Source organism: Aulonocara sp. 'chitande type north' Nkhata Bay, linkage group LG5 (assembly GCF_057382095.1).
Source record: "Aulonocara sp. 'chitande type north' Nkhata Bay isolate Kocher_YH1m ecotype deep benthic linkage group LG5, A_spYH_male_GT1.1, whole genome shotgun sequence".
NCBI classification, from domain to species: domain Eukaryota; kingdom Metazoa; phylum Chordata; class Actinopteri; order Cichliformes; family Cichlidae; genus Aulonocara; species Aulonocara sp. 'chitande type north' Nkhata Bay.
In genome coordinates this window covers 37,179,823-37,205,744 of record NC_141348.1, presented here as the reverse complement: position 1 = coordinate 37,205,744, position 25,922 = coordinate 37,179,823, and the positions used below count along the sequence as shown (strand labels likewise).

Here is a 25,922-nt window from a genome sequence, read left to right as displayed (position 1 = left end):
GATAATCTTTTTTTATGGTAATTAGCGCTTCAGGTGAAGCAGAAACATAAATCAAAGTATTCGGATTACATGGGGCGAAGTAAAGGATTACACCACAGGGGGTAATTGGAGTTGCCATGACTACCACTCCGCTCCACGGCAATTGGTCGTTGTCTCGCTGAGGACTGAGCAGCTATCGGGGTCTCTATGATCTCCTCGTTCGTTTTCTTTTTTTTGCCTTTATGGGAGGGGGTGTTGCTTGAATGCTGAGAGACACACTACTTTTCCTCTCGCTGAATGAGGGAACAGGGGTCTTTGCTTGCGGAGTGACTCTGCGCTCACTCTAAAGCCGTACAAGTCACAAATGAGCGGGCGTGTTTTGGTCGGTAAAGTGCCACCGCTGCAGCCGGCGACACGAGCAAGGAGGACTTTCCTTTTAACTCCAAGGTAATGTATCATTAATATTTAATCGCCGTTGGCACATTATCTGCCTTTATTTGCCCCCGACGCTAATATTCTGTTTCTTCGCGAAGAAATGAAGCTCTTCAATGGATTTAAATTCTTCTAAATATGACTTTATTTTCGATCATCAGTGTAATATCATAACAGTGTAATCGATGAAATCTAATTAATATATTATTTTTAATTATTTGACTTTGCCGTGCCGTTCACCTGTAACATTTTGCGCCATGAAGTTAAATGTCACGATCAGACATTGTTTTTGCAGTTGAAGTTATAGCATCTGTGGAAAAACAGTTTTATTCTTGGAGGACACGGGAGCGCTGCTACCACAGCTATCTGTATAATGAAGGATGTCTTCACCACTCATTCAGCTACAGTCATGCGCTCCCAGGAGCCACATCATTATTCTTTTTTTAAGCCGAAACTTTGCAGACACATTGCCAAATTGACCTACAAGATGCTTCCTCCCTCCCGTGTGCTATTTAATCTGATATGATATTTACAATATTATCAAAGGACGGTCCCTGAGAAGCCTGGATAGCTTTTTAATCCTAAAAAAATTGATGTATTTTTTGTTTTTCTTGTTCATCCAATCCACCATAGGTTGTTAAATCTACTTCCAGCTCCAGACAGTGACTAATGTCCACATCGTGCTCTGCCCCACCAACCACCTCTCAATCTTATTAAAACAGAAGAAATATTCACACTATTGCAGCTCACAAATCACAAATGGGCTCAAATCAGATATGCGTAGGAGTTGTGCCAGAGAAAACAAAATGTTAATTGCCACCCAATGTATGAAGTATGCACTACCCTAGCCTACTCCCACCCTCTCCCTGTCTGGATTTTACCTCTGAGAGCAGACAGCTTGACTTGTAATATCAACAGCCCACAGGCCCTCCTGCCTCTTCCTAGGCTGACATCCCTGTGGGGTTATTCATGGCCCCTCTGTCGCCCCTGACAGAGGAGGTATTGTTCAAACATACCACTAACATCTGTGCCTAATGTAAATCATGAAACTTTTCTCACTGTTATTCTTACTGGTATGTAAGAACTTTTTCTAAAATCCAACATTTATTTTATGTTACACTCTTGTTGTCAAGAGGTCACATATCTGTGGCCACAAATCACTTTACTAAAACGCTGCTTTTATACATCAAAAAGCCTTAAAACCAGCACACAGTGTCAAGAAAAGCTTCTTCCCTGTTTTACAGCTGTATCTATAACTCAACTCATGCCATGTGTTTAAATCCATTCTGAATGTGTGTATAAGCCATTTTTGTCTCCCTCTATTTTCCTGTGCAATTCCATGTTCCATGGCTCTGCTAATTGCAGACTGCAGACCCACAAAGAGCATTTTGAGCTCAGTAGGGAAACCAAAGAAAGGGAAAAGAACTGATTCAGCTCAAGCAGTTACTCTGCTTTTAAGAGGCATATTAATTTACCTTTTCCACTGTGCAACATTTTTGAGCGCCAACACAAATTTGATTACCACCTGTGGCTGCCAGTGGTAATGATGGGGAACATAATTATACCAAATATGAGCTGGACTTGCATTTAGCTCTCTGGAGATACCATTTTTAAGTTCACCATGGCATCATTGCTCTTCTAAAGCACTTCTTTTAAACTTCCCACTCAGATTGAACTGTTTTATTCTGTGATGTTTTGGTTGACTGAGAAGCTTATTTCTTGAACTGTATTTTCAAATATGAATGCACCCAGAGACCTGATGCCCAGTGACCAGTTTCTCTGGGGTTGCAGGGACTGCCCGTCCCTTCTGGCCTCAGGAGAAGGGCCAATGTGGCAGCATCTGTTTCAAGGCGAGACAGGACTTCATTGAAGGCTGTTGGGAAGGGTCATGCAAGGTTCAGGAGCCTGTCACTCTGATTTCTGTCATCCTGCTTCTTTTGAGCATAACAGACTGTTTTCTAAACACTGAACTGTCAGTCGCAGTACTTTTTATTTACCACGATTCATCAGCACGTCTTGAAGCTGTGCTGAAAAACTACAAAGAGTGCTGTCCTAGCTGTGCTGTCATTACGATTTATTAAAATATGGTAAAGCTTACATTTTTCTGACTTAAAATTTACTGCCCAAGCTGACCATTTTATTATGATTGCTAGACTGGAGTTTCCCCACATGAGTTGTGGTGCAGTGTGTTTAAAAAGGTTTATTAGCTGCTGTGAAGATTGTGAATGGTGGGGTTTGTGGATTGATGAAAGTTTCAAACGGGCATAAATTTTATGAAGTCAAGAAACCCAGGGAAACAACTATTTGATGACGTCTCGTCTTATAATTTGGCACTTTGTGGTAAAACACAGTGTTATGATACACAGCTCGTTTGATAAATTTGAACTGCCACAGATTCTGGATTTGTTAAAATGAATAAATTGTAATTTGCACTTTTATTAAAATATATGGGACTTAACAAGTAGGTATGGCTTTAAATCTTATTTTTGAAGTTCCGAAAGACAGTGTTGATGTATGTATACCATAAATTAAAGAAATCTTCTGGATATACGCCTGACGAGTTGTTCACCATATGGTCTTGAGCTCTGATGTGTTTGTTAAGTCAAAGCAAAATAGCCAAGTTGGAATTACCTGTTTGTTTAAGCATGTGGCCTCTTCCAGAGACAGCCTGCTGAAGGCAGATGGACAAATTAATGTTGCTGCAAGACTTATCTTCTCCTCAAACACAGAGTTCTGCAGCTTTTCGTGCTTTACATTCACACTTTCAGTGGCACATTTTTGCTAAGTGGTTACTCTGTCTGGTTTCAGTTGGGACGAGAGCAGCTCCATTAGCAGTGGACTCAGCGATGGTGATGGCGATGGCTCGGAGAATCTCAGTTCAGAGGAATTCAATGCCAGCTCGTCTCTCAACTCCCTCCCAAACACACCCTTGGGATCAAGGCGCAACTCCTCTGTTATGGTTAGTGAAATACTGTACCGGCCTGTAATACAGCATGTGGCATGTGTTCTTTCCCACAGCTTATTTTGTTTGTAGCAAAAGATTGCTAAAGATTGCAGCTTAGTTCTTTACTGAAACCATTTCCAAAGCCACACCATGTGATTTAGTTTGTTGTGTGTTAAAGGCAATCCTTTGCTTTGGCAGAGGCCACAAAAGCCACTACAGAGCTTACCTTGTCACGGTACACACAGCTCTCTCCTGCTAGTCAGAAAAAATGCATGTGGCGGGAGCGTTCCTCCACTCATGAATATTTTGGGGCTTCACTGTGCAATCATCATCATCATCATCATCTTGCAGAGTTGCTAGAGTTTTCAAATGCGTCTAGTTAAGGATTCACTGCATCTATCACACAGCAGAAGTTCACTAGCTGAATTAGGTGACCCTGGCTGAAGAACCAGAATTTGAGTACCTAGTGTAATTGTGACTGTCACCATCGAAGGAATTCCAGTTCTTCCACTATTACTGCACTTCCACCTTACTGCTTCCCAAGGCTTTACTTATAATGCTTTTCCCAAAGGAAGGCGGCTGTGTTGATCCTATGCCCTGCCAAAGAGCAACCTGTAGTTAGTCCAGGACTGCTTATTTACTTGTATACTTGCCTTCATATCTGAAGGCCTGGGAGATAGTTGTCTCTCCACATAACACTGTGCAAAATGAATGCAAAATATTAAGTTATGAAATTTTTATCAGCTCTTTTATTGATGTTTGTGAAGAAAAACCTATTAGGTGCCATGTAAGTATTCCATTCCTAAAGGATGTTCTGTTAAATTTGAAAAGAAATGAGCATCAAATTTGATTTGGTTAAGTGGCCGCACATTCTACCTTTTTCATAGGTAAATGTTGTGCTTTTACTTACTTAGAAATTGGTCTCTTGGAAGAAATAAACACTAGAGCTACTCAATGTGCCATCTGTCGCTCTATAACAGGATAATATGGTGCCAAAAAACAGCATGCCCAATTTTGCCCTCCGTGCTACCTCCTCGGTGCACCACATGATTTTTCTATTGTCGTGTAGCAGTTTTTTATCTACTATATAGCCCTAAATTACAAAAATAATGCTCTAGCTGTCCTCTGCTGTAATATTTTCTTTTTTACTGTTTAATGTGTTGATCTAACTCTTAAAGTGTTAAATCCTTGGACATGTTTTTGTTCTTTCTTTTGTCTCTGTGGGTTTTTTTTTTATCCCCTTGGGACGTATCAGTTTATCTCTCCCTCCTTCCCACTGGAATGCAGCTCAGATGGGATAAAGATTACAGAGAACAGTCAATTCCATAGATAACACAAACCATGTCTGATGGTTGCCCACATTGTGTCCTTCCTCTCTCTACAGCTCCGCACTGATGCAGAGAAGCGCTCTCTGGTGGAAAGTGGACTTTCTTGGTACAGTGAGGATGGCAAAAGCACCCATAAGCTTGGTAGCTCCAGCTTTGACTCAGGAAGTCTCAAGACAGAGGCACCAAGCAAGTGGAGAAAGAAGCCTCCAAGTCTTAGTGAAGATTTTGGCGGTAAAGGGGAACTGAAGAAGCCTCAAAGTTTGGGTCAACCAGGAAGTTTCAAGAAAAGCAGAAATCCTCCTGTGGGTGTGACCTCCCCCATCACCCATACCTCCCAGAGTATGCTCAAAGTCGCAGGTGACATTTTCTTTTTAAAAACTTTTTTTTTTACTTTGCATCTGCGTGTATTTTATCCCTAACCATTATTTCTTCTGCTCGTCTCATGTAGTAACTTGGTGTGTGGCCAATGTTCTTAAATGTTTATAGCTTTAACACTTATACAGTCTATTATCTCACTTTTATGTGGAGTCCAGCAGTCCATAGCAGTTTATACAACAGTTGATGTGAGTTTGGTAACAAAATAAATACAGAAGTTTACTCCTAAATGTAAGCTAGGCTATGATTCATACATACATTTAAATTCATTTCACTTAAATAAAGAAAGTATTGCAGTTTCAGTTCCAGACCTTCTATTATCTTAAAGCAAAGTGTGTTACTCTACATGTCTGCAGAGGCACTGCCTTCCGTCTGCAGCAGCTTTTTAAGTGTCCTCTAATCCCTAACAAAACAAGCCATGATTAAATAATAGCTTAGATTTGAGTTCCAGTAAGAACATTTGGCTGGCCTGCTTTTCATTTTAATTTCCTCAACCTAATTTTAGCTTTAAAAATAGTAAGTCGTTAAAATCATATCCAGTTCTGTGTAATTTGGCTGCAGGTTGAAGGTGGAAAAAAGTTCTCTTGGCTGTTGTATTTTAAACCGTATACTATATTTGACAATGACTCCATAAGTTAGCTGTTTTTCTATCTGCTTTCATGAATGTACTGTAACCTGAACTTTAGCTACTTTAATGCTAAAGTAGCTAAAGTTAAAAAAAAAAAAAAAGTAAGTAGAAAAAAATATCGGGGTTTGACTCTTTTTTTGTCCAATATACCCTCTTAAAAATGATTTACTTCCATTTGTCTTAGATGAACAAATACATTTAGTTGGTTAATTCACTACTATAGGCTTTAAAATATTGTTAAAACTTTACTTTCCGTCGTTTTAAATAAAAGTTTTTTTGTGAGTCACTCTAAACATCAAGGAACACATAAAGGTTCTTTTAGTGCAGACAGATGTGTTTTGTTTTATCTCATCAGTAATAGCAAAAATGGCATGCATTTCTACTCTCATGTGGTTTGCTAGCCCATAAATATCCCTCAACAAATAACCACCCATTTATTTATTTGAATACTTTCTTCTGACAGGGTGTGATTATATTAAGAGGAAGGCTATGGTCACTGTGGCTGAAAGATAAATAGAACTAATCACATTCCCCCAAATTCCTGCTGCTTTTATAAGTATTTAAGTTATTTAAGTTTTTAATGTCAATGTAATATGTTTTTTTCTTTCTGTCTGTCTAACTAGCACCAAAAAGTGAGAAGCCACTGGACAAATCCAAGATTTCCATCAGAACTGCTGGTCTGCAGCGTTCCCGTTCAGATGCTGGCAGAGATCATCATGGAGAGCACCGCAAGCCCCCTTCAGGTCTAGTTAAACCCACTGCTGGAACCTCCTTTGGCTACAAGAGACCACCAACAGCAACTGGTACAGCAACCGTCATGACAGCAGGGGGTGCCACCATCTCTAGTGGCTCTGCTACTGTGGGAAAAACCCCCAAGTCATCTGGCATCCCTGTGAAACCTGTAGGAGGAGGAATACCCTCGGGTAGAAAGAACAGTTTTGATGCCAGCAGTGAGCAGAGCTTCCTGGGGCCAAACGCCCGAAACAGCATTCAGTACCGCAGCCTGCCCCGACCGGCCAAATCAAGCACACTTAGTGTGATTGGGCGCCCCACAACTCGCCCTGTCAGCAGTACAATTGACTCTAGTCTGCTGTCCTTGAAACCTGTACCCATAACTTCTTCAGGCCCCAGGGTTAAAGAACCAAGTAGCTCCAGCATTAAAATAACTAATCGAACAAGTACTAGCCCAGTAAACCAGACAGACCGAGAGAAAGAAAAGGAAAGGGCCAAAGCTAAGGCTGTGGTTGCAGACATCGACTGTGCTTCGCTAAAAGGAGAACACGCACCATCCGAATCAACAGGAGAGTCTTCCGTGAAACTGCATGGCCTGAGACGAACTAGCAGCAGCAAATACCCCGAACTGTCATCACCCACCATACCAAGGTTTGTCATTTTATTGATGTTCTGAGGGTTTTTATTTTCATTTTAGTTCAATTCAGTTTTATTTATATAGTGGCAAATCGCAACAACAGATGCTTCAATGCACTTTATACCGTAAGGTAAAGACCCTACAGAAATACAAAGAAAACTGAGAAAACCCCAACAATCATATAACACCCAGTGAGCAAGAACTGTGGTGACAGTGGAAGGTGAAACTCCCTTTTCACAGGAAGAAACCTCCAGCAGAACCATACAGAGACATGCAGTAGAAGAGAGCCAACGATTAATAATAACGAATAATTCAATGCAGAGAGGTGTATAAACACATGAGCGAAAAAGGTGACTGAAGAAGAAATACTCAGTGCATCAAGGGAATCCCCCAGCAGCCTACAACTATTGCAGGGTAACTAAGGGGGGCTTCAGTGTCACCTGGTCCAGCTCTAACAATATGCTTTATCAAAAAGGAAAATTTCAAATCTAATCTTAAAAGTAGAGAAGGGTGTCTGTCGCGCCAACCCAAACTGTAAGCTGGTTCCACAGAAGAGGGGCCCGAAGGCTGAATACTCTGCCTCCCATTCTACTTTTAAATACTCTAGGAACAAGTAAGCCCGCACTCTGAGAGTGAAGTGCTCTAATAGGGTGATATGGTACTACAAAGTCATTAAGATAAGATGGGAGCTGATTATTCAAGACCTTGTATGTGAGGAGCAGGATTTTGAATTCAATTCTGGATTTAACAGGGAGCCAATGAAGGGAAGCCAATACAGGAGAAATCTGCTCTCTCTTTCTAGTCCCTGTCAGTATTCTTACTGCAGCATTTTGGATCTGCTGAAGGCTTTACAGGGAGTTTTTTCAACATCCTGGTAATAACTAATTGGAGTAGTCCAGCCTCGAAGTAATAAATGCATGAACTAGTTTTTCAGCATCACTCTGTGAAAGAATGTTTCTAATATTAGAGATATTACGCAAGTGGAAGAAAACAGTCCTAAATATTAGTTTAATATGTGCATCGAAGGACATATCCTGGTCAAAAATGACTCAGAGATTCCTCACAGTGTTACTGGAGGCCAGGGTAATGGCATCTAGAGTAAGCATCTGGCTAGAAATCAGATTTCTAAGACTTTTAGGGCCAAGTACAATAACCTCAGTTTTATCTGAATTTATGTCTTTAAGACATCCCTGCAGTTTAACTAATTGGTGTGTGTTATCTGGGTTCATGGATAGATAAAGTTGTGTGTCGTCTGCATAGTAGTGAAAATGTATGCTAAGTCCATAATTAGCCTTAGTTTGTGAATAAAACTCTCTATTTACATGAACAAATTGGAGTCTGTTAGGTAGATACAATTCAAACCACTTCATCCCACTACCTTTAATACCTACAGCATGCTCTAATTGCTGTAATAAAATGTTTATGGTCAGTAGTATCAAAATCTGCACTGAGGTCTAGCAGGACAAGCACATGGAAGGGGGAGTGAATAGAGCTAGGGGAAAAAAAGGCAACATTGAATTTAAAAAAAAAAAAATTTGGGCAAAAGGCTTTAAAATAAACTGCATTCAATACTTAACAGGTTTTAAAATGTTCAGTTTCCTTTTTCATCATCATGTCTTTCATGCTTCAATCCTAGGATGCTGAACACTAAGTCTCTAGGTCGTCCTCCTAGCTTGGCTCACCTGGACAAGGTCAACTCAAACAGTCTTGACTCCTGTGTGACAATACAGGACCTTCCACCCAAAGTGCCCCCATACTCCAAGCTCCAAGACTTGGCTAGTTCCCACACGGCCACCCGCCTAACCCCTAGCCCAGCGCCAGTCCTTCATATTGATTCACCCAGCCCTTACGCAAGTGAAAGCCTGAGTGGATCGCCGATACTCTACCCCAAACTGTCAGGCATGCACCGCAGCTTGGAGTCCCTGCCCCTCCAGATGAGTGTGCCTGCAAGTGCAAGGTTTGTTACAACAAACACCCGTGATAAAGAAGAGAGGAGTACAGGAACCTGGGGGGCTGGGAGTAGGACGTCCCTCACCCTCTCAGACAGGCAAGTGTCTGAAATATGTAATGTAAACTGTGTCAAAACTGATATGTTTGGGGGAAAAAAGGGGTTATGCAGTTTTAATGTCATCAGTGTATGTTGTTAGAGAGTTTCTGCTAAAGAGTAACTCTGAACAGACAATTGGTTTTGTCTCCTTAGAGGAGAAAAAAAATGCTTAATACTTCTGCAACTAATTTGAAAAAGCATCAAAGTTTAAAAAACAAACCCTCAAAAAATTGAAGCAAAACCTTGGACCAAAAAACTATTTTATTTTTCATTTTGCTATCATTCAGGGATTCCTAATTCAATTGGCAATACAAGAAATGCTCATTGCACAAGAATTCAGTCATAAAAATGTCCACATGTCTTTTCATTAGAACAATCACAAGACTTTGCATTTATCCTACGAGCAGCTAAGGATGAAGCCCAGCTAAGATGAAGTTTCTGTGTGATGGTTTGGCTATACATTTCTGGGCAGCTGACACTCATTTCACTCATATTATATGTGCCTTTTTCTGGGAAAGGAGAGTCCACGGTCTCATTTTGAAGATGAAGAGCTGCATCTATCACAAAATTTCTCTTTATTGAGATGGAGATAGTCCAGATACTTTCCTGCCAAAGGAATGTATGTTTAGGCAGACCCAGGCCATGTTTTCTGAAAATTGTGTTTTTACTCTTTTCTTTACAGCTTGCAAACAGATCGGAATACCTTGCCAAAGAAAGGCTTAGAGTATGTCAAAACACTTATTGTCAAATTGTCTATTTAAAATCATGCACTATGCTGCATCTTCAAGTAAATAACCTTTCTTTTGCAGACGCTATGGCTCAAACCTATCAGAGAGTGAAGAAAGTAAGCCAGGAAGACGGCACTCCCACAACATAGTCAGCATGACAGAGAGTGATAGCCCCCCTCAGTGGCCTTCTCCTACCCGCACCCTGCACCCATTATCCAATAAGATTCCTCTCACCAATGTGGGTGAGTTTATGTGTTCCATTTTGGCTGGCTAACAAGTTTTAAAAGCCCTCACTTTTTGAGCTTTAACATTAAGGGCTAATCTTTGATTAGCGATGCTTCTTTTTGTTGAGCTTTGAGAGGACAGGGCTATGGAGCTCGTGCTGAGAGAAAAACGTTTACAGTTGAGCAGGGTTTGCACAAGTTGTCAGTAATGCATTCTGTATTGTGAGTGAAAAAGTATTGGCCAGATGTTTTAAAATAGATTTTTTGAAAATCTGAATTGAATTATGCCATATGAACAACTACTTAAACTTGAGTTTAGGTTCAAAATATGCTGGAGATGAATGCAACAGGGGTCGAGTGAGGCTATATATATTGCTGTTGTGTCAGTGTTGCTTTACACTTAGTCATCAGAATGAGAGTGCTATACTGTACCAAGGTGTAGGACTGTTTTGTATGCATATATGTATCTGTGTGGAGCACTGAACCATACCAACTATCTGTTATGATAGTTGCCCCAATTTCCAGTGGCACCCCAAGGATATCGCGGTCCAACAGCATAGGCCCCCCAAGTGATTCTGCCTGCGATCTCTATGGATCCTCCCCTCTGGGCAGCAGTATGTCCCTGGTTGACCGTCCAAAAAGCATGATGCGGTCTGGGTCTTTCCGTGAACCAGGAGAGGATGGTGAGTCTGTTTGACTCACTTCCCTGCAGGGGAGCTTTCCAATATGACCTCAAATGAAACAAAGCTGTCTACTCATACTGCACACAATCTGTCTATCTGCAATCTAAGCAGAATGTTAGACTCGTTTAAGGGCATAATCTGTGGTGAAAATATATACAAAACAGCAACATTTTAATCCTGCTACAACTCTTTGATAATTTACAGACATTTTAATACAGAGTCCAACATTAGGATACCCCTAACTTCAGTTTCTTAATGAATTGGTTTGTTTTTACACATTTAAGTATTTTTTTAATTACAGAAATCTGAATGAATTTTAAACAGGATATGCTTTATTTTTAACTTTTTGAAGTCAGCTAAGTCACATACTGTTTTATAATGTTATAGAATATTGAATAGGATTTGAGGGAGCCTTTGGTATATTAAAAAATATTTAATTTCTAGATTCTTTAGTCATTTATTTATCATTTTGGTCTATGATTATTTCAACATTTCTTTGTTACTTTGCAAATTAAAGCTGCCTTCTGTGAAACTAAATTTTAATATTAAGCTTACAACTCTACCTTGTGTTTTCAGTGCATGGCTCTGTGCTGTCTTTGGCATCTAATGCTTCATCCAACCATTCCTCAGTGAGTATTTACAGTCTCTTTTTTGTAGCATAGGAAATGTTTTACTTTTAATCTTGTAGCATTGTACTTCCTCTTTATGTCTACAAATCATCCAGGAGGCTGTTTTTTAAAAGTATTTCCTGTGTAGGATAAGGGTGAATTTCTCATTAGGAGACCAGCTTCCATAACTACAAGTTATCAACTGGTTTGACATGGGAAAGTTCTTGTATGCATTTATGAAACTGTCCAGCTGATTCCTAAGCCTCTTCATGAGCTGGTATCGGGGTAGTGATAACTATTCTGAGTTATATTTGTTTTGATGACTAGTTTTAATGACTGCCCGTGAACTGAATCCTCTACACTATCCCTCTTACTTTCGCCATGCTTTCTTAAGAATGAGGAGAGGATACAAGGGGAGGTAAGGCAAACATGCCATACGTCTTCAGATCCCATTTTGCATTTGTACTCGCCGTCTGTCATTTCCTGTTGAAATGGGTTCTGTCATCAGATGGTGTCACTGGTGCTTCAGAAAGTCTGAGATTATATCTCAGAAGCTCATAACTCAGTTCATTCAGTTCATTTAGTTTTATCTTTAATATTTTGTGTTCTTTAACAATACATTCTAACATTTCATAAAGACAGCCAGTTCTCATTAAATTCTGAGTGCATGAGAAATAAGTTGAAAAGAGACTTTCATCCAATTTCTGTTGGTTTAGAGTATATTTCTGGATTATTTTGATTGCTGTGGTGGAGCATTAACCTTCATGTTACATTGTTTATACATTCTTTGATTTAACCAAACAAAGCTATGCATTTAACACATTCCATTACTGCATTATCATTATCAAAGTTTGTGTTAACATTTTCATCAGCTCTGGTTTTATGTCTGAGGTATTGTGTATGGTGCTGTGGTCATACTGTTCAAACTTGATTTACTATTTGTCTACAGCAAATCCGCAAGTTGAGACGGGAGCTGGAATCCTCCCAGGAAAAGGTTGCCAACTTAACCGTGCAGCTTTCTGCCAATGTACGTAAGCCTTACCCCTACCTCCTGTATCTCTCCACCCTCGTTTTCTGTCTGTTTTCCAAAGTTAATCTGATAATAACTTGGCTACATAACAGGTATTCTCTCAAAGTGCTCAACCACAAATGTAAATTCCACTTGATTTAAGTCATTGAACTTTTGTCCCATAACCAACTAAAAGCAGGTGTACCCGCAGTTTTGTGAGGCTTATCTGGGTGTGTAAATCTTTGCTAATCTAAGAAAATAAAAAAAACTACATTAGTTAACTTTAATGTAGTCTAACTGTAACCCTGGCATCTACTTAAACAGCATGCTGGACACAGAACCTAAGATTTACCCCTCTAATTGCACTTAGGCCGAATTACGTCTTCTCTCTCTATAACTACTTTCCCCCCGCATTTATTAAAATCTGTATCCTCTTAAACAAAATCATGTAACCCTACACCCGGCTACTCGCTTGTAACTTTGTTTCTACCAGCTTTCCCATCCCAGCTACTTTTAATTATCTTATTGTACAGCTTGTGACCCTTTAATCTGCAGTTTCTGATGCAGTAGACAACATTCTTCTTTTGCACATGCACTAACAGGCTTTGCTGTTGACTAATCTGGATGTTTTGATGTATGTATGGGGAACTAAGTGTGTTTGTTGGTCTGTCCGTATGTTTTTGTAAGAGGTTTTCGCTCTCCTAACACCTTTATCCCTCTTTTTTACAACCTGGGCTGCATTGACTGCTGGACTCACTGCTGCCCTCTGCCTGCCTCCCACTGTCCTGTACCTCTGGATGCTGTGTGTAGCAGCTAGGCCAGGTTTGTTAGTTACTTTCAGAGCACCCTGTTTCACTCTCTTGTGACATCTGACATGGTGGAATTGTGGTGTGGTGTGGCGTAAGCCTTCCGATTTGAATGCTAATTTTCATTTTAAATAGAGCTACGACTAACAGTTACATTCATTATTTAATATAAAACAGCTGATCTAAAAAAATGTTGCAGCACAGTTTTCTGAGGCGTCTCTTTGTATAGTTTAACTTTGACTTATTTTTTACTTTTAGGTTTTAGTTTTGTGGCTGACATGAGTTTTACTGGAACGTCTTTCCGGTAGTGTAACATATTAGGTTTGCTGAAGGTCTGCTGCTCTTAGTGACAATTCAGTAGCTGACTGCTCTTTATTTAGGTGGTTAGGATAGCTTTAAAAGCTTCTGAGGAGGTCAGCAGCAAACCTAATGATGAGTCAAGCAGTATGAGACAAAAAATGTATTTTTGGTAGCTCTAAATGTATACCAGAGGGTAGTAACAAGTGGACTTTTGGACATGGAAGATATTCTAAAACAACTGAAAAAATAAGTCTGCAAAAAGATCCTTGTAGAAACTATTTATTGTAAAACAAAGAAAAACTCACATGTACCTGTTAACTAATTAAATGTGATTTTGTTATCCATGGCTTTTGAGGTTAACAACCTTTGTCCCATAGTGCAACATCCCCTTGAACATTACCACCATTACCATAATGTCCTTTTTTACCTCTGACATCATCCGCAGCTGTTGACTCTTCCATCCCTTCTATCCTCTCCCAGCAGATGAAGAAAGCTATTTGTTCGACGTGGTGTGAGTGTGTGAGGCTGCAAATCGATTTGTTTCAGCTGGTGACTCATACCTGTCTGCTGCCTCACCATCCTTCACACACAGACACACACTCTCTCTTTGTAGCCTTTTAACTCTGTGTCTTTCTCTCATAGGCTAATCTGGTCGCAGCATTTGAACAAAGTCTGGCCCTGATGACAGCACGCCTGCAGACACTGTCTGTCTCCTCAGATCAAAAGGTATTTTGGCGATATTACATCGATGATTGAATACTATAACGGTAGCGAAGTCTGTGCCAGTCTCCATTTATTTACATGAGGAAATTTGATGAGAAAAGTAGGTAACACTAGAAACACGCCATAAACAATCTCTTACATGACAGCTAAAAGCAGACAGAAATTACTACATAATCAGCAAATAAATTCCAGTGATGTTAATCATAAACTATGCACTCTGCTCATTAGGTTAGTTTTGTGAGTGAAAAAGAGACCATAGTTGCATAGTTGTCATGAAAATGAGATGCGAGTCATGATAGGATTTCGATGTTGTCACTCAACACAACCTGACATCCTTAGTGAAAGTGAAGAGGCATTCCACAGTCGTCGGTACAGAAAAATCTTGGCTCAGTTACTAACCCATCAACTAACATGACTACATACTGATGTTTCCTTAAGGACTCTGAGCTTACTGAATTGAAGGACACCATTGACATTCTGAAGGCCAAAAATACTGAAGCCCAGGAAATCATTCAGGGGGCCCTCAGTAATCCTGATGTCACACCCAAAGGTACAGACTGCGCTTTATGATATACAGTAGGATTTTGACTGTCATATACTTCTGTCTCCTTGTTCAACTCTTCTATTTTCTTTTGGGTATTCAGAGCTGCAGATCAACCGCCAGAACTCCTCAGAAAGCCTCTCCAGTCTTACCAGCACCACCAGCCACTCGAGCATGGGCAGCCTCAAGGAGCAGGAGGCCAAGAAGAAGAAGAAGAAGAGCTGGGTGAGGAAACACTGGTCACTGACTAAATTTGTGCCTAAGAAGTTCACCAGGAGTCTTAATGTACCATCCTGTATGGCATCTGTGCAGGACAATATATGGCAGGAAAAACAAATACATTTCATCGTTTCATACAAATCATCAGGAAACGAGATGAAAGTAACAATATTGGTATCAATTTAGTGATTCCAAATTGATCAGACTGACCACATTCAGTGACTGTGTTGATAAAACTGGGTCGTTTTGTTCTTTTTGTCTTACATATAACATCTGAAATGTATGGTGGAGCTATAGAATTATAATTGCTTTTAATTGTGATTATAACAATACAGCTCAATGGTTAAATGGATGAATATTTTAAATGAATGAACATGTCTTGCTTCCTTTTCTTGTTGTGTCTTGTGTGTTCAGACTGAAAAAGTCAGTTGTTGTCCTACTTTACGCTCCTGCTTGTGTGTGTGTGATTCGCCTCCTGTCTTGTTCCATCTTTCGTATTAAATATGACTCTGGTCTCTCCCTCATGCTGCCCCGCTTTTTTATTTTAGGTCTTTGAGGTGAGTGATGTTGCTACAGTAAATAAAACTCAAACCTTTTCCACTCCAGCCTGCATGTGCTTTGAGTCATACTTCCTAAATGTTGGGAAATGTTCTGTCATCCCTTTTTTTGTTTGTCTGTTTTTCAAACATACACAGTTACTGTATGATTTAATCATGCTTTATTATTAAATGTTTATTATTAAATTTATTGTCTTGTGGACTTCAAACTGCTGTTACAATTTTCAGGAACTGAAAACCCCAACATACTAAATGAGTTTTATTAAACTAGTTTGCTGTAAATCTAACATTTCACCAACTTTTTTTTGTTTGGAAATTTATATTTGCCTACTTTTTGTTTAAAAAAAGCCACATTCTGTGAACTCTCAGGTCATCACAATCACTTTTTAAGAATTTCTTTTCAGCTGTCTTTTGCTTTTATTCTTGTTTTTTTCCCAGGCTTGTTATTTATTACATCTCAATTTCATGTATTCTCCCAACAGTTACGCAGCTCATTCAACAAGGCTTTTAGTAAGAAGGGCTCAAAGCCAACTGGGCCATATGCTGACATTGAAGAGATTGCCACCCCAGAATCCTCAGCACCTTCCTCCCCCAAAATCCACCATGATGGAGATAACCCTCCGGTGTCAATGAAATCCTCAGCCTCAGCATCATCTTCAAGGTACCATACAAGGATCTTTATCATTGTTCTATTTATATGCATATCAAATAAGGAATTGAATCACAATATAAATAAATACAAACTTCTCGTAGATGTGAAAACAGAATATCACAGAACTATGTAAAATTGTTATTTTCCTGTCATTCCTCTGATCCCTGCTACAGTACCATAATGATAATTTTCCCATAATTTCATTGTCACCAGACTCTCTGAAGGGAGTGAGGCAGGTGATGATAAGGTTGTAACAGACCTGCGCACAGAACTGTGGGAGAAGGAGCGTAAACTGACAGACATCCGCCTCGAGGCTCTGAGTTCAGCCCATCAGCTGGAGCACCTGCAGGAGGCCATGAACAACATGCAGGTATATATAATTTTGTCTTTTGTTTGTTTCATAAAAAGGTTGGCCTCAAAGTGCATTTCATTTTCCAGCCGGATGTTTATTTTATGAAGATTTTTGTCTAGACCAGTTGATTTGCTTTTGTAAAAATCTTACCCTTTAGTGTTTTGTATTTTGCAATTGGTAAACAGTGCAGTGATCGGTAATTTTTTATTTATTTATTTATTTTTAAATAGAGGACAATCGAAAACCTGAAGGCTGAGAACGACCATCTGAAGACAGGTACTTTGTCTCCCTGTCCATCTCCTGGACCCTCCAGCTCTGTTTCCCAGTCCTCAGGTCTCACTGCTCTGGGAAGCTCATCACCCCGACAGTCAGTAGCCATGCACGTGCCTAAAAGCTACAGCAGAGGGCTGAGTGAGGGGAGCAGCTCAGGTACAGCTCCGTCTTTGACATTTATATTTATAGGAGTAAGAATGCAACAATGAGTCCCATAACTGGGTAAAAAAACAAAACAGAACAGTGAAAATAAGCATGTTTATCTGAATGATAAAAAGAACTTCTCAACCGAATTTATTTGAAGAAAAAATAATTTAATGTAATTCAGTATCACTGAAATCATTGGATTTTCTAGAATCCCTATAATTGCCTCATGCCATTATTTAGAATCTATATGCCCAGAGATTAAATGTCTGATAACAATAAAAATTAAAGTTACAGTGTCAAGGAAGTCAAAATCCATTACTTGTTTCCTTGGTCATTTAATACATGGTGATGTAAAAATCCATGCTTTTGTTCTGAAGTCTATAAAATATGATCTTTTAAAATTACAGTTCAGTAGATACAGAATATAATGCAAAATTAACACTGCTTGTTTTCAACTTTCAACTTGTGCCTCATTAGCTTTCTTTTTTCTGTTTATACACTCTTTGATTTACTGCTTAGCAGACATCCACACTGCAGATTCTCTCAGCCTTTCCTCACAGAGAGATGACCATCGTGTCAGGGTCGTGGTTTGTGTTGCGGATCTACGTGTCTTTAAAGATGTATGTTTTCGTAAATTTGCTTTTTCTAAATCCTTCCTTTCCTCTTAAATTGCCTCTGCCACCTGTGAATCACCTATTAACTTCACTTTGTGTCAACAGGAGGTTAAACAGCAGGATTTCTTTGTCGGCACTGTCAGAGTGAATGGCAGGATGGATTGGGTGATGCTTGACTCAGCTGTCAGCCAGGCTTTTAAGGTGAGAAATCCTCACTCACTGCAACCTGTTAAAAAGCTGAATGCAAATTTGAAGCATGCTTACAATTACAATTCAGCTGTCACATTAACTTTAGCATCAAGAGGAGCATCAGGAGCGCTGTTCAGAGGTGTAAAGTAAGACACAGAAAACATACATACCAGTGCTTCTGAAAATGGTATTTAATTCAAAAACTCATATCTTCTACATTCACATAAAGTGAAATATTTAAAGCCATTTCTCTTTTAATTTTGATGACTCTGGCTTAGAGCTCATTAAAATTAGAAATCCAGTGTCTTAAGTTATTATGATTTTCCCAAGATCAATCAAAAAGAGTTTATAGTAGAGAAACGTTCAACATCTGTAGTATCCTCATCATGGACCAGCAACCACCATTAAAACCAGCAGATGATATGGCACCCCTAATCATTATAGACTGTGGAAATTTCGAACTGGACTTCAAACTTCTTGGATTCTCTACCTCTCTACTCTTCCTGCAGTCTCTTGGGACTTGATTTTTAAAATGTAAACAGTAGACAGTAAATCTTTGAAATGTAAAGTTTACAGTCATCTAAAAAAATGAGACTTTGTACCATTGAGCAACAGTCAGGTCCAGCTGTAGTTCTAGCACTTTGCTGAAGATATCTGTATCTTAAACTAACCTCACTTCACTCCTTGTGAATCTCTTCCAAGTTCTTGAATTGACTTTTTCAACAGTCCTCTCAAGACTGAGGACATCCTTGATGGTTGCACACCCTTTCCTACCACCCTTTTCCCTTCCAGTCAACTTTCCATTAGTATGCTTCAGTACAGCCTCTGAAGACAGTCAGCCTTTTAGCAATAACTTTCGCTAGGTTACTCTCCTTGTGGGAAATGTCAGTGATCATCGTCTGGACAACTGTCAAGTCGGTAGTCTTCTGCATGATTGTGATTGCATATACTGAACTGACAGGTACACAGTATTCATACCATTTTAATAGTACTTTACTTAAACTTAAATTGAAATATTTGAATATTTTGAGTTATTTTTTTATGGAAGGAACTTTAGGGTTTAACTATCAAAACGAATATTGAAAATTTAATATATGATAAACTAAATGGAAATTACAAACTTTTTCATAATTCTAGTTTTTGAGCTGCATCTGTAAACTTAAAATAACTTTCTGATTTTGTTACGAGGGTAATGGGCTTGAAAGATCATTCATTTTATTTGTGTGGTGGTAATAAAACCAAATGTGTTGTGTGGAGGAATAGCTCTAAAACTATTTTTTTGTTATACTGTACATATTTTTCTTTTTCTTCTTGTAAGGAGTTTTCTTTACTTAGTTTTACTCAGTTCTGCTTTTCTTTACTTTTTCTTCCAGGTATATATAGCCAAGGTGGACCCTACCTCCAGTCTGGGACTGTCTACAGATTCCATCTACAGTTACAGTATGGGCCACATTAAGAGAGTGCTGGGAGGAGAAGCTCCTGAGACACAACCCTCTCGCTGCATGTCACGAGGCCCCAGTAGCATCACAGTGGCACTGAAAGGTTTGCAGAAAATGTATAACTTCTAAAGTGCTACTAAATTTAAGATGTTTTATTCACAGAATTAGAAGTAAATTCATTCAGATTAGTATTGAAACGTAAAGTTTGGAATTCAACATTCAAATTTCCTAATTCACAATGATTTTTGTATGAGGCTTTTTTTTTTTTTTTAGCTTGAGCCGACTTCTCTACAATCATTTGTGGTCAAAACCAATGAACTGCACTGTTCTGATCCTCGGTCAAAGCAGCTGATGAGGTCATTATTTCTCCCCAAACGCTATTTTATTAAAATAATTATTTTTGACAGTTGTGACCTGAAACACTACACTTCATGTTATCCATATGTCTGTCCGATTCAAACACTGAATTATATTTAAGGAAGAACTAATTAGAATTTAATGGTCAAAAGTGTTTGTTTGTTTTACCCCACAAAAATGATTTTTGGCCTTGATGCAAGAATTCAAATGCATTCCTATGTATATTATAACAAAGTTCAACAAATATCAATACAATAAAATTATGTGATTTATATCTAGAAGGTCAAAGGTCATGTCTAAACAGATATAGATGTAAACAACGTGACCTGCTGTCAGAGGCTCACTTAGCGTTATCACTAGGATTATATATTTGAGGTATAAGCATTTACCCTTTGGCACTGTTTTGTTTTGTTGAGTTGCACACATGTTGAGCCCATCAGTGATTCTAAACCAGAGTGATGATTGGTGGGAACAGTCATGGTTCTGGTTTGGTGGTTGACCCCGCTCCACCTTCGCATGCAGGAATGCGAGGAGCCAAGTGCTCGGAGAGCTGGGAAAGCAGCGGCAGCCCAGACAGGGCTCTGAGTAACATGATCTCAGGGCAGTCAGGCCCAGCTGGTTGACCAGCGTCAGACACATGGGCCCCATAGATGTTAAGGAAGATTGCACTTCTGCAGGCTGGGGGATGGGGGTGCAAAGACTTCCTACACTTGATGCAGAACTATTTTTAGAGTGAAATGCTTGAGCTCTGTGCTGATTATGAAGGACATGCAAAGTAATATAAATCTATTTTCACAACATCTTCTGACTGAAGCCAGTCCAGTTTGCAATGTGTATTTTTTCTGGTATAGATATTAACAGAATTCCAATCAAGCATTTAAATATTATGTATCAAACTGCACTTTATCACCATCGCTGATACATCCAATGTAATTAGCAGATAGTCATCAACTTTGTTTATTAGAGCAGTTGATCATGCAAGTCATTCTTTCTTTCCTTCACTATGCTCAGGTTTGAAGGAGAAGTGTGTGGACAGCCTGGTATTTGAAACTCTCATTCCCAAACCCATGATGCAGCACTACATAAGTCTTCTACTCAAACATCGTCGTCTGATCTTGTCTGGGCCGAGTGGCACTGGGAAGACGTACCTCGCTTCCCGGCTGGCTGAGTACCTGGTGGACCGCAGTGCTCGCGAAGTCACAGATGGCATTGTGGTCACTTTCAACATGCACCGCCAGTCATGCAAGGTAACAGAAACTGATGTGCCCTTAAAGATCCCCACAATTCTTCTTCCACAGACTGAGTTTGTCCAGTCTGCACCTGTATGATTTTACTTTTATCATTTTGTATTGCAATCTCTGTCTCTTTCTTTGTAGGATCTGCAGCTTTATCTTTCTAATTTAGCGAATCAAATAGACCGGGAAAGCGCAACGGAAATACCATTGGTGGTTATTCTGGATGATATTCATGATCCTGCTTCCATCAGTGAACTTGTCAATGGTGCTCTAACCTGCAAATATCACAAATGGTAAACTTCGTCTCCATGAATACAACTTGATAAACCATAGTTATGTAGGTGCTGAATGTGGCCTTAACTGTGCAATATTGTTTAGCCCTTACATTGTTGGAACAAGCAATCAGCCAGTGAAGATGATTGCAAACCATGGCCTGCATCTCAGCTTCAGGTTGGTTATAAATGACTATGTAACTAATATATAGCAATAACCTGTTGAAACTATTAATGCTGGTTGAAGAATTTTTGCATGCTTCATTCAATAATGCTGTCCCAGTACTATAAGTAAGAGGATAATGATAGGCTTCTAAAAGCCAAAAGACCAAAATAAAAAGACGTCTTTATAAATATTAACATTAATAGTAGTTTATAAAGAATAGCTCATTTCTATCATTTTAACATTAACTATAAACTACAATGTATCTAATGTTGGTGTAGCTTAAAGGTAAACCTTCTTAAATAATGAAATATGTTGTTAACAAACTATTAAGTCTAGCGTTGTGACATGCAATGCTTCTCATTGTCTCAGGATGGTGACCTTCTCCAATAATGTGGAGCCAGCCAATGGCTTCCTTGTGCGATACTTGCACAGGAAGTTGATGGAGTCCGAAGATGAGAGGAACTTGACCAATGAGGATCTAATCAGGGTGTTAGACTGGGTTCCCAAACTGTGGTATCATTTGCACACCTTCCTAGAGAAGCACAGCACATCGGATTTCCTCATAGGTATGAAGCACTTGAGACTTTAGGAATGAAGAAACAGGTTTAGTTTCGATGTGATAGTTGTTGCTGCATTCTCACTCTTCTTTCTGCTTTTTTCTCTTTAGGCCCTTGCTTTTTCTTATCCTGTCCAGTCACAGTGGATGAGTTTCGATCATGGTTCATTGATCTTTGGAACCACTCTATCATACCATACCTGCAAGAAGGGGCCAAGGATGGCATCAAGGTGAACCACTTTAATCATTTAAAGTGAAAACTTTTAATCAGCTTTTATTGATTAGGGCAGCCATAACAGCAAATAAAATAAGTAATTCTTGTTGAAATAAAACTTGGTCAAGATTAATTTGCAGTTTGATTATTCTCTGAAAGCACCATTGTATTTCCTTTCACAGGAAATGCTGTAGTCTAAGTTTACTTTGGTGCTATGTTGTGACTCCTCAGGTCCATGGCCAAAAGGCAGTATGGGAGGACCCAGTGGAGTGGGTGAGGGGCACCCTGCCTTGGCCATCTGCCCAGCAGGACCAGGCAAAATTGTTCCACCTACCTCCTCCCAGCATCGGCTCCAGCAGCCCCTGCCAGCCAAGTGAGGAGAGGCCTCACAAAGAGACTCCGCCCAGCTCCATGGAAAATGATCCTCTGGTAATAGAGACAGTGTCCCAATACTTTCTATTATTTCTTAAACTGATCTGCAAACCAGAGAAGTTCTAATTTCCCAAATCTCTCTTTTGTTTTTTTATAGATGGCAATGCTTTTGAAACTTCAAGAGGCTGCCAATTTCATTGAATCACCAGACAAAGAAGACCCTAGCCTGCCTAAACTTTGAATACAAAGCTCACACCTAAACACTTAGCTCTCCAATTTTTTTTGTTTTTGCTTACTGTACTGCAGTGTATGCAGTGCATATTCAGGAACAAATGGACCCTCAGAAATGGTTGTGGGGCTTTTAAAAACCATCATTCCTGCAGGAGAAGTTTGAAAATATGACTTATTAAATCCAAATCATTTAACCCATTCAGTATTTTCAAAAAACTGTTAAATGAAAAGCTATGTTCTCTTACTTAATTATATATTTAAGAATCACTTCACATAAATCAGATATCTTTACCAGTATGGTAGCCCTCAGTACTTTTAGATTGGTGCTAGTGGATTGTTAAGAAGTCCATCAGCTCAGCACTTCAGCTTCAGGGGACTTCTGCAACAAAACACACGGTCAATCCTGTTTTATGCTCAAGGGCACCTTGAAGTGTTTGTCAAAAAGAGCCATTGGAAAAGAGTATGACAGCATCACAGATACCAGTCTTTCTTGCAAGGTTCTTTGGCACATATCTACTGTATCAGTCTTTGAAGGCCAAATCTTACATATATGCAATCCTGAACTCTACAGCCCGAGCAGGTGAAACTTATGATATGCCTTAAGACAAAGACATCAATGTCACCTCAACTTAAGCAGAATATACTGGTGCTTTTATCAATAACATCCTAAGACAGCCGCATCCTAAGCTGTTTCTTCAGCTTTCTATATTATATATTACAGTTCATCATGGTTACGTTTCACAGCAAAAAAAAAAAGTCTGAACACTCCAAGTGGAATTTTCAAAATATATTTTTACTTTTTCCCATCTTCTTTATCATTTTCATAGTTTATGAGTTAAATCTGCTGTCATACTCTTTTGCATAAAACAGAACTTATTTATCAGTGATGTAAGTTCATCACTTTGTCGCTGCACACTTAATTTTGTTTTAGTCGCTACTTAAGTAGTGCCACCAATGTCGCCATATGTATCAGGTATTAGATACTTACTACACAGGGATGATATAACTTAACAAACAACCTCTAATGAAGACATAACGAGTAAATGTTATTTAAATCCAATTCAAGATTGTTTCTCTAGAACATTTATGTAGGAAAAGGCACATCTCTTTCAAGTCTTTCCCCAAACATTCAGACTAGTTACTGTGTATATTCTGTAAATACAGTCAGATTGCATTGCAGTTACTTTATCTACATTAGTTGGTGCAAATATCGAATATACTGAACCAAATACTGTACTTTAATCATGCATATTGACTGTCAAGTTAGGGTTTTAAGTTCAACTATGAATGTATAGAAAATACCTATACAGCAGCCGTATAACAGTCATGTAGGAGGTGCTTTTAAAGTAAGCCTTATCAAAGTTCTACTGCTAAACACTTTTATTAATGGCTGAGCAGGGTGGCTTTAGAGCTGCCTGTTTCTGTTTCATTTTTTACACGCTTCACAAACAAAAAGAACATTTTCTCCCCACTCATGTTTAATTTCATTTAGGTACGGTACTCATGGTGCTCCTTAAAAATGTCCCAAACTGTTTTAGTGTTGGATAAAAGCTGTGTAGATGTTCTGGGTAGGTTAGCAAAAAGTTGTCTGTAATTTCTGTCAACCACAAAAGAAATATGAAATATATTTGGAAGAAAATGTGTGACAGTTCATAGGAGATGTTATTAAAGACATTCTGTAGTGGCTGAAGTCATGTGAGATCTTATACGGTATATACCCGAGTTGATGTCCTGCAGTATTTATGTTTGAGAGGATTTTGGGCACATCAGAGAATCAGAATCAGAATCAGAAACTTTATTGTCATTGTCATGAGAACAACGAAATTAAGATGCAGAATCAAGTAGTAGAGTGCTTATTCTAAGGCAAGAGTTAAAAAGATTTAAAATGCTTTATGAAGAATTTGGTGTAGATGTGTGTAAACACGCCCCCTATGGAGTAAATGACAGATTGTTGTGCAAGTGGTGTTGAAATAATTCTTTATCCCCAACATTTTGGTGCTCAGACTAAACTTCACCTGAAGTAAAACCTGTAAATGAATGTTGGACCACTTAAAGACAGCTCAATAAGAAAGTCTAAAAACTTATGTCTGAGATGCTTCATGCTTATTTGCTTTATTGCACTGTTTGTATAAGGCTGGTTTTAAATCTTCAAGCTAATCTGCAGCTCTTACTGGTCACAAGCAAACTAAAAAATGAATGAAGAAAAGACATCGAAGAGCAAAAACGATGTCAAGTGTCTGGGACTCTTACCCTGACATCATGCTGACTTTGATTACTGTAAATATGTGAGGTATCAGACTGTGTTACAAGCCCCTCTCTGATCTGTTTTGCAGGTTAACTAAAGCCATCAACTCCAGCTTCTCATTCACTGGTTATTGTGCCTGTTGTTCTGTGGTAGCTGTGATTTGTGTTTGCTTACTAGTGTACTGGGACTATGCAGCAACTTCTACTGGTGTTGGCAATCAGCAATGATGAAATTCACAAACAAACGCTGTGTTTTCATATGGTCGGGCTTTGATTTCTTAATTCGGACCAAACTGCACCACATGATAAGTGTCAGCTGGAGATAGAGCCTTAAAGAGAAGAGGATTTGTTTGGTGATACATTGAAGACAGGGTTCATAAGTTTAGCCGATGTGTTTTGTCCTTATGAATGGCAACTAAAGTAATGCAGCTGGACTTGTAAATCGTCAAATGACAATAAAAAACGAAATAAAAAGCAATTCAGTTCCAGTTTATCAAATCACAACAGTCCCCTCAAGGAAGGTTAAAAAATCAAAAGATGAGGTGGAAATAGTTCGCAGTTAGTCTGCATTAAAACAAGTAAAAAAAACAATCTGACATCTTAGGCCAATACATGTTGCTGAATAGTCATATTTTCGCAAAGCTTGTTGTGGACTAAGATTAAGAAAACAATGTTACGCTGTATGCAGTGTCACTAATGTGCAAATGTCAAGGGTTTCTAAGTGTTGTAAATGCATGTAAACTTGCTGTGTGATGAAAAAATGTTAACATTAATGCATTGTTTAGGAAAATCATTGATGATAGATGATAATGTTTTCTTTTTTTAATACTCAGATATTTGATATTTCTTTTTTTTTTCTAAAGAATCCTTTGTAAAAGTTAAGTTCTCTATTTTGTACAGAGCATCATTGTAAAGTCTGTAAATATGTCAGCATTCTGGATGCGGCAACAATCACTGAGGAGGAAAAACTAAATCTGTGAGAGAAAGATATATTTCTTCAAAGTTGGGTCCAATACATGGATAAGGCATGCTTCTGAAGGCTTTCATCCACTTATCACTGTTTGTTGAAATTAATAAAATACATGTTATATTTATTCTGTTGCTTCTTG

General features: G+C 38.9%; 1 protein-coding gene across 6 annotated transcripts in view; it reads left to right on the top strand.

The window, feature by feature from the left end:
* The window catches only part of nav1b (neuron navigator 1b), a 68,165-nt gene extending 42,848 nt beyond the window's left edge, over positions 1-25,317 (top strand). For 2 of the 6 annotated variants that reach the window (XM_086293345.1, XM_086293349.1), the window contains 26 exons: positions 3,220-3,370; positions 4,740-5,040; positions 6,310-7,069; positions 8,692-9,102; positions 9,785-9,826; positions 9,912-10,072; positions 10,564-10,737; positions 11,314-11,366; positions 11,740-11,763; positions 12,295-12,372; positions 14,103-14,186; positions 14,622-14,733; positions 14,828-14,949; positions 15,983-16,161; positions 16,366-16,522; positions 16,735-16,933; positions 17,444-17,544; positions 17,644-17,739; positions 19,101-19,269; positions 20,535-20,770; positions 20,900-21,051; positions 21,137-21,208; positions 21,566-21,762; positions 21,864-21,982; positions 22,198-22,395; positions 22,496-25,317. In XM_086293345.1, coding sequence (XP_086149471.1) covers positions 3,220-3,370; positions 4,740-5,040; positions 6,310-7,069; positions 8,692-9,102; positions 9,785-9,826; positions 9,912-10,072; positions 10,564-10,737; positions 11,314-11,366; positions 11,740-11,763; positions 12,295-12,372; positions 14,103-14,186; positions 14,622-14,733; positions 14,828-14,949; positions 15,983-16,161; positions 16,366-16,522; positions 16,735-16,933; positions 17,444-17,544; positions 17,644-17,739; positions 19,101-19,269; positions 20,535-20,770; positions 20,900-21,051; positions 21,137-21,208; positions 21,566-21,762; positions 21,864-21,982; positions 22,198-22,395; positions 22,496-22,579 — 4,432 coding nt within the window. In that variant the 3' untranslated portion in view covers positions 22,580-25,317. The remainder of the gene's footprint in view (positions 1-3,219; positions 3,371-4,739; positions 5,041-6,309; positions 7,070-8,691; positions 9,103-9,784; positions 9,827-9,911; positions 10,073-10,563; positions 10,738-11,313; positions 11,367-11,739; positions 11,764-12,294; positions 12,373-14,102; positions 14,187-14,621; positions 14,734-14,827; positions 14,950-15,982; positions 16,162-16,365; positions 16,523-16,734; positions 16,934-17,443; positions 17,545-17,643; positions 17,740-19,100; positions 19,270-20,534; positions 20,771-20,899; positions 21,052-21,136; positions 21,209-21,565; positions 21,763-21,863; positions 21,983-22,197; positions 22,396-22,495) is intronic. The other 4 variants (XM_086293346.1, XM_086293350.1, XM_086293348.1 and 1 more) reach the window with 3 other exon arrangements.
* Positions 25,318-25,922: the final 605 nt, after the last annotated feature.